Source organism: Hemicordylus capensis, chromosome 2 (genome assembly GCF_027244095.1).
Source record: "Hemicordylus capensis ecotype Gifberg chromosome 2, rHemCap1.1.pri, whole genome shotgun sequence".
In the NCBI taxonomy this organism is placed as follows: domain Eukaryota; kingdom Metazoa; phylum Chordata; class Lepidosauria; order Squamata; family Cordylidae; genus Hemicordylus; species Hemicordylus capensis.
In genome coordinates, this window is record NC_069658.1 from 51,458,443 (window position 1) to 51,470,676 (window position 12,234).

General features: G+C 43.2%; 1 protein-coding gene across 2 annotated transcripts in view; it reads right to left on the minus strand.

The window, feature by feature from the left end:
• MCCC2 (methylcrotonyl-CoA carboxylase subunit 2) overlaps positions 1-8,394 on the minus strand; it is a 53,328-nt gene extending 44,934 nt beyond the window's left edge. The window contains exons 1-5 of one of the 2 annotated variants that reach the window (XM_053294881.1): positions 8,044-8,389; positions 3,238-3,304; positions 1,392-1,476; positions 1,108-1,209; positions 49-176 (exon numbers count right to left, since the gene is read on the minus strand). In XM_053294881.1, coding sequence (XP_053150856.1) covers positions 49-176; positions 1,108-1,209; positions 1,392-1,476; positions 3,238-3,304; positions 8,044-8,184 — 523 coding nt within the window. In that variant the 5' untranslated portion in view covers positions 8,185-8,389. Of the gene's footprint in view, positions 1-48; positions 177-1,107; positions 1,210-1,391; positions 1,477-3,237; positions 3,305-8,043 lie in introns of both variants that reach the window. The other variant, XM_053294883.1, reaches the window with a different exon arrangement.
• Positions 8,395-12,234: the final 3,840 nt, after the last annotated feature.

Below are 12,234 nucleotides of genomic sequence, written 5' to 3' on the forward strand. Positions count from 1 at the left end.
CCATACCTTTGTTCATTCACTAGTAATAGCATTTGCAATGGAACTTACCTAAATATAGACAAGGAAGATTATTTTGCATTGCAATTTCTTGAGCACGTAGGTGTTTTTTTACAGTTATTGGATAATATGTCCCACCTTTGACAGTTGCGTCATTGGCAATAATCAAACACTCCACTCTGAAATACAAACATTTTACGAGAAATAAGTATTTCCCAGTTAAGCAAGAGGATCACTAAGGATTTGATTCTTGGAATGTTGAGAACAGTAAGATTTTCATTCAAAAATGTGTGTTTTTGCAGTTCTAGTCATCAATATGCCATAGCAGAACTGGACACACAAACATTTATTCCTTTTTAAACCAATCCTGGCAAAACTGCATTCTACAAATAGTTGCAACACGGGGTCTATTACCCACAATATAATCTAAACCAAAAAACCCTGCATTCTAGATGTACTGCACTTCCAAGAAATCTTCAAGAACAGTTCTGTTTTATATCAAATTACAGGAGCCTCAGATAGACACATGGATGATGCTTGTCAGATCGCAATCCAAAAGAGCCATAGCTTTCTACACTATGGAACTGGTGGGATGTACATCCCGGCCAACACTGTAACCTGCAGTTCCAAGCACAGCCATGTAGTACCTTAAGGTTTCAAATCTGAATTACCATAAATGCTAAGTCCCATTGATGACAACTATCCCATTGATGATGACTATCCTTAATGTCTTCAGACTACAAAGTGTGTCATCCATGATTAGAGGCATAAAACCATCATTCCATACACATTCATTTCAATGGCAGAAAAAATCTTTACTGTTCAATTCCTGGATGCTATAAAATGTACAACCAGAAAGAGCAAGACAAAAATGCTTTCATTAGTGCTTCTGAATGGTTCCTTTGAGCTGCCTGAGGTTCACTGCATGAAACAGCAGGCAAATATCAGTTGGCCGAGAGCAACAAGATTCCCCAGCAGAGCTTCCAATTAGCAAATTTTGATGGAACATATCAGTGAATCAGTGTCACTTGAGATTGTTTTTCAACATTTGAAAGGATTCCAAAAGCAATAACTTAAACCAACACATATGGTACAGCGAGCAGTTCTCACCCAGAGACTCGTCCAATGCCTGTGATGATGCCTCCTGCTGGTACCTCTTCATTGCCATATAGCTGGTGACCAGCAAACTGAGAGAATTCCAGGAATGGAGACCTGAAAAAAGATAAACACATTTCAGAAAAGTTATCTACATGAACAGTCTCAGGTTTCAATTTTTTAAAGTTCATGGTTTAATACTGTGGTTCTACAAAAATAGGTCTATTTTAATGAGGGTCTTTAAAAACAAATAATTCTCTTAACTTACTTTTTTGTGTGTTAAAATAGAAAATACCCACCCAGGATCTATAAGCCTGTCAATTCTTTCTCTAGGTAACAATTTTCCTCTTGACGTGTGAAGGTTCCGGGCCTTCTCTCCACCACCTGTCATGAGAAATATTTGATTACTCTCCTTCTGAAAGCAACTGAATAAACAACCCCCACGTATAACCAATACTTTTTCAGAAAGTAAAAGATAAATAAATGATTGTGGATCATTTATTTTGAAAAACTTTGGTTAATTCTATGTGTAGTGTTATTATTTTATGCACTGCTACAGAATAATGAGGGGGCAGGTCCCTATCCAGGGGTTTACAGCTAAAACACAACACAGAGGAGGCAGTGGAAGGCGGAGAGGATAAACAACAGAAGATGTTCATTGGCTTAGTTTCTCTATGTATTTGGTCTTCTTTTCAGCAGGAGATGCGTCAAAGGCTTCACAGAAAAGATACAATTTGAGAAGGGATTTGAAGGAAGAGGGGGCAAGTATAATCATTCTACAGTGTTCTAGGAGAGAATTCCAGGCAAAAGGGGCAACAAGGGACATAATGCAGAATTGTTCAAGGGAGTAGATAATCTTCCAACAACTGACGAAGTTAGGTATCAAAGATCACAGACAGGGATATCTGGGGATAAGCAAGTAAAAAGATAAACAAGGCCCAGGGGGCTTTGAAGGGAAGGACAAGAATTTCATGCCATGTCTGGAAGCAGACAGGAATTCAGTGTCTGGGGTAAACCTGGGTTTCTTCTGCAAAAAAAAAAAATGGTCCGAAATGTATAGGACTTAATGAGGTCATCTAAGGACTCTGTCCAGAGAAGGATAGTCAGAGGATCAAAAACAGATCACTCAAGGACTAGACTTCAGAGTCTGGAGACAGAGAGGAAGAAAGCTGAGGGAGACCTTCTTTTTGTGGAAATGCCGAATGAACAATTGCACAGTTTATTTCAAGTTGTTCTTACTTTAATCAATCATCAATAAATACAATCTTAATATAAATGACAAAAACCCATCCACCTACGAGAAGCATAATAGGTGGTTTTTTTTTAAATCTAGTAACCAAAAAATAAAATAAAATTCAGTAACTTTGGTTCAGAAACGGGCGGGGGGGGGATACTATATTTTGGCCAGTTTTCTTATTTGAAAGTAGGTCTGGTGTTCAACCCAGGATTTTTATTTTTTTTTAAATCAGAGTGATTTTGATTGTACCATGCACAGCATAGGCCACATGAGACATTTTAACAGCAAAGCCCTTCCTGGACCATCTCACCTACAAACACTATTACTAGAGCCACTTCAAGCTCATCCCGACTATCAACAACAACAAATATTTATATAACGCTTTTTTAAAAAAAATTCCAAAGTGGTTTACATAGAGAAATAATAAATAAATAAATAAATAAATAAATAAATAAATAAATAAGGTGGATCCCTGTCCCCAAAGGGCTCACAATCTAAAAAGAAATATAAGATGGACACCAGCAACAGTCACTGGAGGTCCTGTGCTGGGGCTAGATAGGGCCAGTTATTCTCCTCTCTCTAAATAAAGAGAATCACCACATTAGAAAAGTGCCTCTTTGCCCAGTTAGCAGGGGTCAGTCCCTGCTCAGTCCCTGATCTCCTCAATTCCTGTCCACATCAGCTTTTAAAAGTCCATAAACCTTCTAGGCAGGGGCTAAAACATCATTTTTACGTTCTATACAGTCCTTAGTGCACAAACTAATACTAGACAAATGTTAGATGGCATTCCTACTTGTTTCTTTTATGTTCTCAAGCACTGTTATTTTACTGCGACATTGAAGGCCAACTCCAACTAAGCTCTATATAAGATGCTCTAATAAGATCGGGGGTGGGGGGGGGAGACATACCTAATCTGATTTTTTCAGCTTGCTGTCGCAGTTCTGTTACTAATGTTTTCATTCGTTCATAATTTTCCTGGTTGGAGAATAAAAGCAAGGAGAAAAACATTTCAGCTTTAGAGGTGATGCAAGCTAATTCTTTAGGGAAAACATCTAAAGTAACTAAAGACATAAATAATAGAGGGAAGTTAAAAACAGTATTTACAAACCACTTTTCCAAAACATGTTACTCAAAGCTGGGTTATTAAATACTTTGAACTAAACTGATCCATTATTTCAATTCCATTGATCTGTTATTGCAATTGCATTTCCTATCTAATTTCCTTTAGTGTTTTTACTCTCAGAGTTTCAGAAGTTAACGTACACACAAGACATATCAACAATTTAGAGAACCATGCAGTAAGCTCTCATCTGCACCAGCTTCTAGCTTTCTTCCCCTAACAGTAGTTGTGCATGTCATTTGACAAGTGACTTTTGAAACATAGGGGAGTTACACAAGCAGCTTCTTTTGTACTGCCCAGAAATTGTTATGAGGAAAAAGTGGGGAACCTAGGTGCTTGTACATGTGCCCTTCTATGTGCCCAGATGAACTCTTCAGATTACTGTTCAAGATATCTTTCAACTAATCAGTGAAATCTACTTTGACAACAGAAAGTTTTGTTGTTCTGCATTTTCTATTAAACTAACCTAGGTTAACTTGCCCCTTGATAGAAATAATAACAACGCTTCATGAGCTCAGCACAATCTCCCAAATCACTGGTTTAGTCACAGGAAGGGCAGTGGAGAGAAGAGAGTGTGAATTTGCAGGGTGGCGGGGGGGGGGGGAGATTTAAAGAAATCAATCTTAACATTTAAACAAAGTCTTTCTAGCATCCTACAGTATCTTAGATGAGGAGCAGGACATGCACATTAACCTTTCTTTATTTCTATGTTCCATTACTTCAACTTCAAGAGATTAGAGTACTACTACTACTTCTATACTGCTTTCAATGTAAGTTTCCAAAGTGGTTTACAAAGAAAAATAAATAAAATAAATAAAATGGTTTCCTGTCTCATACAGGCTCACAATCTAAAAAGAAATATAAAGCAGACACCAGCCACAGCCACTGAAGGGATGCTGTGCTGGAGTCTGACAAGGCCAGTTGCTCTCTCCCTGCCCTGCTAAAGGAAGGAGAGTCACCACTTTAAAAGGTACCTCTTTGCTCTGCTGGTCACCATTTGTTTGCTGTTTGAGACGTGTGTGCATGATGTGCGATGTGCGCAGCATGCACATGACAGCAGGTGCATGCGCACACGGTACTTACTTATTTCCGGCCAACAACGGGGGAAGGGGTGGCAGGGAGGTACGCTGCTGCCCCTTGGATTTTGGACATTAACAGAACGCCGGCACGGGAAAAGCAGCGGGAGGGTCGGACCGCAGCTGACCCTTTATGAAACAGGTAGAGCACTGGAATCTTAAGACAACTATGACTTTATGTGGCCATTAAAAAAAAAAAGTTACCAGAATCTGTTAAGTTTGTGTTTTAGTTTGACACAAAGATAGAAACCAGAGAAGCAGAAACTGAACTGCTGAATTAAAGACATATGCTGCTAGTTCTGTGTTTGTAGTCTCAGCTAAGTCTTCAGATTCCAGAAAATAAACATACATTTCTGTTTGACCAAACTGGATTTCTGTCAATCCTACCTTGGAAACTCATTTTAACCGTATCTTGTTAAATCTGCAGTCAAGGGCAAATAGAGGTCATAATAAGCTTACAGTCATAACACACCCTGCACCTTTTCGGAGTTTGCACAGTGTCTCATATTAGATTTCATCAGAATATAGCACCCAGTGCAAAGGACCTCACATGTTCCTGCTGGTAAAACATCGAGCTGGTTTAGATATCATGTGGAGCCAAGATTATACGACCCCAAGCCTTAGGACCACATACTCCCCCCCGCATCCTATCCACGCAAGCTTCAGAAGAATTCTACTTCCAATTGTAGTTAGAAAAAAAACAGCTTTTGATGTCTGAACTGACCAATTCTCGCTGAAACTGAGGTGAAACTTCGGACCTCTGAAAAGTATACAGTGTACTGTGCTTGATTGGCCAGCAAACTCGCCTGACCTGACCCCATAGAGTATCTATGGGGCATTGCCAAGAGAAGGATGAGAGACATGAGACCAAACAATGCAGAATTGCTGAAGGCCGCTAATGAAGCACCCTGGTCTTCCATAATACCTCATCAGTGCCACAGGCTGATAGCATCCATGCCACGCCGCATTGAGGCAGTAATTGCTGCAAAAGGGGCCCAAACCAAGTACTGAATACATATGCATGCTTATACTTTTCAGAGGTCCGATATTGTTCTATTCTTCAATCCTTGTCTTCTTGGTTCCATGTAATATTCTAATTTTCTGAGATTGTGGATTTGGGGTTTTCATGAGCTGTACGCCATGATCATCACAATTATAACAAATTAAGGCTTGACTTATCTCGCTTTGCATGTAATGCGTCTGTCTCATATATCAGTTTCACCTTTTAATTTGCATTACTGAAATTAATGGACTTTTGCACGATATTCTAATTTTCCGAGTTTCACCTGTATACACCCTGTGTCCTTCATAAATAATGGCTGCATTTATTTATTTATTAAAAGATTTAATATACCGCCCAATCCACAGACTCAGGGCAGTATACAAGGCAAGAACAGCATCCAAGATGTTTTTGATTTGTTTGGGTTATTTTTTTAAGAGAGAGAGAGAGAGATTTAAAGGGCAAACACCTGGTGGAAAAGAAACATCTTCAGTAAAATCTTAAATGCTGAAAGGGAAGAGGCAGACTGAATCTTGGGGTGGGGGGAGAATTTCAAAGTGAAGGGGCGGCAACAGAGAAAGCCCTTCCATGGGCCCTAGTACTATGGACCTCTCTGAGACCAGGGAGGAAAAGGGCAACCTGAGAAGATCTCACAGGATGAGACAAAACTGGCTGGGAGAGGCAGTACATCTGTACAACAGATAACAAAAGAGATTGGCTTTACCAGATGTACCCATGTAAAGTTGCTTCTTCAATACAGCTGGATACATATTGCCAACCTTGGTCTCTCATTTGAATCTTCTCCCCCCCCCCCCGCCAAAAAAAAAAATTTAAGGTGTCCCCCAAAACTAATCAAGACTCCAGGCCTATTCAGACATTAGGCTGGATGCATGTACAAGTGTATGTACACATGTACATCTTTTTGTGTGAATGACTGTACATGTGTTCATTTTAAAAGTGAACCCAAGTACAGGTTCCCTCTAGGGATGTGCAAGGTCCAGTGGGAGGATGGTTTGGCAGCGGTGGGGGGGGGGGTTACCTTTAAGGAGAAGGGAGGATGTGCACCGGCCACTTCTGGTCTGACACTGACCGGGGCAGCAAAAGGGTACGCTGCTGCTCCACACAGCGATTTTGGACACAGCGCTGGTGGGGGAAATGTGGCAAGGGTAAGAGCACCTCCTTGCTCCTTAAAGATGACCCCCACTACCACTGAACCATCCGAACCGCCAGACCGGTTCGGTGGTCCATTAAAGGACTGCTGAACTGGTTCGCGCATATCCCTAGTTTCCTCAGACTCAGGGTAGATAGAAAGTGCACTACTATGCATGCCTTAACAAGTGAATAACTGCACGTGTATGGATCTTTTCATGTGTTTAACATAACAGGCAAATAGTCTATTTAATTATTTATTTATTTACATTTTATATCCCGCTCTTTCTCCAAGGAGCCCAGAGCGCTGTAACTACATACTTGTGTTTCTCCTCACAACAACCCTGTGAAGTAGGTTAGGCTGAGAGAGAAGTGACTGGCCCAGAGTCACCCAGCAAGTATCATGGCTGAATGGGGATTTGAACTCGGGTCTCCCCAGTCCTAGTCCAGCATGCTGGCTCCACACTTGTCTTCTAGCAAGTTCCGCACAGTCACCAAGCCTTTCACACTTCTCTTTGTTCATTTCCTTTCCGGGGCAAATACAAATATCTCTGTATATTTAAGTCAGGGGTTCTCCACCTTGGGTCCCCAGATGTGGTTGGACTACAACTCCCATCATCCCCAGCTGCCTTTAAAAGCTGTAGTCCAACATCTGGTGACCAAAAGCTGAGAACCCCTGGCATGCGTTGTGAGCTCAGCTGCTTCCCTGTGGCAATGCTATGGCAAGGAGCAGGAAAAGCTAATACTGCTTGCAAGAAAGCAGGAAAGGTGCGATTTAAGCTTGGTCAGGACTAGACAGGAAGATCACTGCTGCCTTAGGTGAGAAGGAACAAGCCGTGGAAAATGAGCCAGCTAGGCTCCACCAAGGCAGATTCTTGTAATGCAAGCCCTCTAATAAGAAAACGGGGGCTGTGGACGAGGAGTCCCAACGGATACTCGCTGGCTACAGCTTTCAAAGCTGCTTGCTCAGCAGACACTCCACCAAGCGAAGCCTTCCCCAGCAGCTTCTCATGTCTCTCTATGCTCTACCTGTTGGACTTCCGCCTAGCATACAGGTGCTAAAAAGGTACAGGAAGGAGCTTCAACTGTATCCGTTGGGTCGAAAAGCTCCTCCAGCGGCAGCACATCATAGAAGCAGCAGTCGGGAGGCAAGAAGGGCTCATCCCAGGGCCAGAGAGCCTCCTCCTGGGCGCAGCAGAGAGCCACAGCAGGGCCCGCGCAGAAGAGGCAACTAGGTGGGCGGCGGCGGCTGCTGCTTCAAAGAAGCGTCCCAGGAACATTCACGGGCGGAGGACTTCCTCCTGCTCGGCCCAAAAGCCTCGGTCCTCGCAACCAGCAGCACCCCACTCACAAACCACCCTCGGCCTACCTGGTAAAGCGGGGAGGCGGCGTCGGGCTGCGAGCCCACCGTGGCCACCTTGTCCCCGTGATAAGCACGGCGGAGGGCAGCTGCGGCCGCCCCCGGGCAGCGGAGCAGCACGCAGAGGCGGCATGGCAGGCCCGGCAACATCGTTGCGGGGAGCAGCGGGAGGGGGCAGCCCAGGACCACCTCCCGGGCCTGGAACCAACCGCGCGGCCACTCCCCCCGCCACAGCCAATGGAGAGACGGAGCGAGGCTTCCTTCTTTCGGGAGGCGCGAGTGGCTGCTTCCTCCTCCTTCAAGCCTAGTAGGAAACGGAACGGGAGTACATCCTGGAAAACAGCCCTCCTTCTCCACCCACAGACGCCTGCTTGTGGGGGGGGGCTCTTGCCTCAATTTACCCATGGCATTGCCCCCCGCTGCTGCTGCTGGGCAGAGCTCCTGTGCTTTTTGTTAACAGAGCTTAAAGGGGACAGAATTAGAAATTAGAGCTGCCAACCCTCCAGGAATCTGCTCCAGGCGACTATTGAAACTACCTACCCCTGGAGATTTTAATGGTTTATTGTGAAAAGGGGGGGGGGTGCAATGTAGAACATTAACAACAACAACTCCAGGAATAGCTTCCGTCCGAGTTGGCAACCCTAGCAAAAGTTTACACACAAAATGTGCCCCGGACATACTCCACAGTAGTTCCGTTTCAAACAGGGACCAGGCGTTGCAACTTGCAAGCAGAGAATGAAAATGATGGCTTCTTCTCCTTTGTTGCTTGTGCATCTGGTATCCCGAGGAAGAGTGCCTCGAACGTAGAGGTTCCATACAGCTATATAGGCAGGGGTGTAGCTGTAACTGAGCAGATGGGTTCAAGGAACCCAGGGCCCCCAGCTCCCCCTCCTCTCCTCCATATTTTCTTCATTATCTCCCTCACTCCAAGGACGGGGGTGAGGAGGGTGGACACGCCCCCTCTCCCCTAGTTACGCCCTTGTATGCAGCCTTAAGGCCTAGGGAGTAAAAGGGACTTATGTGTGTGTATATATAAATTATGCTTTTTATGACATTGTATATGTTTATGCTGCTTTGCAGGTAAAAAGTGGCGTATATATAGGACTATCCTCCATGAATTTGTCCGATGAATCCCGTTTTTAAAACCACTTCAGCTGGTGGCCATCACTGCATCTTGTGGCCGTGAATTCCAGGAGTTCATGGTCTGTTTTGTAAAAGGAAAGATTTTCAGTGTGAAGATTTGGTGATGTGAGACAAACTTCACCTACTGAATGTCTATCTGTTATACACAGGTAAAGGCACAGAAGGCCTTGTCACAGGGTGAGGGGAGAGGGGAGAAACTAGGGTTGCCAACTGTCCCTCATTATGCAGGATGCCCCACATTTCAGGGATGAAATGTTGGTCCCTATAGGGACAGTATTTGTTCCTCATTTTTTCAATAGCATATTCAACAGCATATAATTCAGTTACATATACATCAATGATACCCAGGCTCCCGATTACCACTGGATACACCTCCCAGTCCCCCTAGCTAGCCCCCACAAATTTGTGTCCCTCATTCTGGAACTTGTGTCCCTCATTCTGGCAGTGAAATGTTGGCAACCCTAGGGGAAACAGTAATGTGGCCAGCCGTGCAGACATTTCAAAAGGGCATATATATTAAAAGGTAAACAGCAGCAACTTATGCCGTTTATCCATGGCAACACCTTCTCAGTTGACTGCCTATAGGAAAATGAAAATTGGTGCACTTGTTTTATGTTAGCAAAGAGAACCACTGCTTACATGTGATTGGGCAAAATATAACATGTTCAGCATTTCAAAGGTTGTTACAAATGTACAAGGTTACCAGTTCCACCTCCCCAAACATAACAGTGCAATCCAAGAGCTACCACTCAATTAGGGGCAAATTAATACCCATCATCACTGTTTCAAATTATTTATTTATTATTTATTATTACATTTTATACTGTGCTCTTCTTCCAAGGAGCCCAAAGCGGCGTACTACATACTTAGGTTTCTCCTCACAACAAACCTGTGAAGTAGGTTAGGTTGAGAGAGAAGTGACTGGCCCAGAGTCACCCAGCGAGTATCATTAGTAATGATTAGTACTAATCATTAGTAAATTAATACCCTTTATCAGAAAATTGTAGTGATGAAAATGAAACTTAAAATACAGCAACCCTGATTTCCTTGTTTTCCAACTTCTGCCCTAGACAAGGAAACAAAGAAAGAGGTCTAACAGTCTAATCCTATGCAGCATGTCTGCTCAAAAGTAAGTCCTACTGAGTTCAGTTAAACTTAGTGCCAGGTAAATGTATATAGGATTGCAGTCTTAAGGAAACAAGCTTGGCAGGTTGCAAGGATCTGTGGCTGAGAGCAGTTGACTTAAAATGTTTAAGTCATCATCAATTGAAAGAAAAAGCCAAAATGGAGGGCATTTACCTTTAATGTATAGTAAAATTAAATATCTGAAGCGGATGGGAAAGGGAATGTGTTGCTGTGAAGAAAACAAGCTCCCCCCTCTCAGCACTGTACAGGGATTTTTTTAAATAAAGGGAAAAGGGCACTGTTACCCTCCAGTTCAGTCCTAACAGCAAGCAAGGGAAGGCCCTCAAGGGAGCAGGAAAGGGGACATGAAGTATCATTTCCCTCTTTCCTTTCTCCTGAAATTCTGCACCTCCACTAAGTCTGAGTAACACTGCAAGGCTCCAGAGTAGCTGGACCCCTAGGGGCTTGGAATGCCCTGCTACATTTTGTTACAGATTCTAATTGCGTTTTTTTCTTCTTATCACATTTCTAGTTACAATCTTGTATTATGTAGCCATAATGACTAGAGGCCTTCCGTTACCAACATTTAAAATTTTTTTTTGAAGATACGACATTTTCATCCTAAGAACACAATTCTTCTTCTTGGATTTCATTAGCTAAGACCCCCCCACACACACACCATTTATTTTACTTTGTCAGGTAGAATCTTTCTCTTTCTGTGTTTAGCATTAGGAAGACCCTGTTCAGTGGTTTTGTCTGTGATGCTTTCTCACTATGTATTTTGCAAAAATGTTAAAAGGACATTTGTCTCATGCTTATGTATTTTCATATGTGTTTCACCCACAAAGGATTTCAGGGAAGTTTAAAAAAACAAACTAAAAAAAGAACTCACAACAAACTAAAATAATCCAAATAAAACTGACAGGTGGTCTATGGTAACCATTCATACATCTGCTGATGAGATTTAATTTTAGCCTTTGTAGACATTTAGTATATTGACCAACAAGTGAATGGCAATAAATGTTAAATAATTTTATACAAGAAACTTGACTTTCTTAAACTCTTATTTAGCTTCTTTGTGTTGTAAAGTATAAGTATATATAGATTAGGTATGTACATTGTTTTACGTTTTCATATGTGTGTAAGGTCTTACACAATTCCTGTTCTTTTGCATATGCAGCCATTGAAATATAAGGCTAAAGAAATGGATTAAAGAAAAATTGTTGAGTAGTCTAAACTATGCCTAAAGGTTTTTTAAGAGTACTAAATGGGGGGGGGAGTATTTAATTTGAAGCATTTGTATCCCTTCCTTCCGCCAATATTGGTCTCCAAGACAGCTCTTAACAAATTACTAAAATATACTAGCTTAACCTGCGCAGCGCATCTGCATGCTAGTACTTGATTGCTCCACTTACCCCTGCCACAGCCCCCTTCACCTGAGCTGCACTCCTGCTCCTCCATCCCATTGCTTGCATCTCCCTCACCCCTCTCAGTCACTCATCCATCTCCCTACTCCATCCCCCTCACCCCTCTTGGTCGTGGCTGCAGCGTTGCTGGTGCCTATTGGCCAAGCTGTAACCCCCTATCTCCAGAGACCTCCCCACCCGAACCCCACTCCTGCTCCTCCCCACAGGAGGAGCAGCAGCAGCAGTTGACTGGGCCCTTCCTCGGTGCCACCACCACCATGGCCGCTTGTTCCCCTCTGGCCACTGACAAGCCCAGGCCCATCCCTTGCCTGCCTGCTTCCCTCTGACAATGGCCTTGGTAGCCACAAACAGCAGCAGTGGTTGACTGGACTCTTCCTGGCTGCCAGTGCCACCATGGCCGCTCATTCCCCTCAGGCTGCTGACAGGCTCAGGCCCTTCCTTCTGTCTCTCTTCTTTTTCTCTCTTTCTCTCTCCTACACTTGCTTTTCCTCACTTTTCCTTCTCC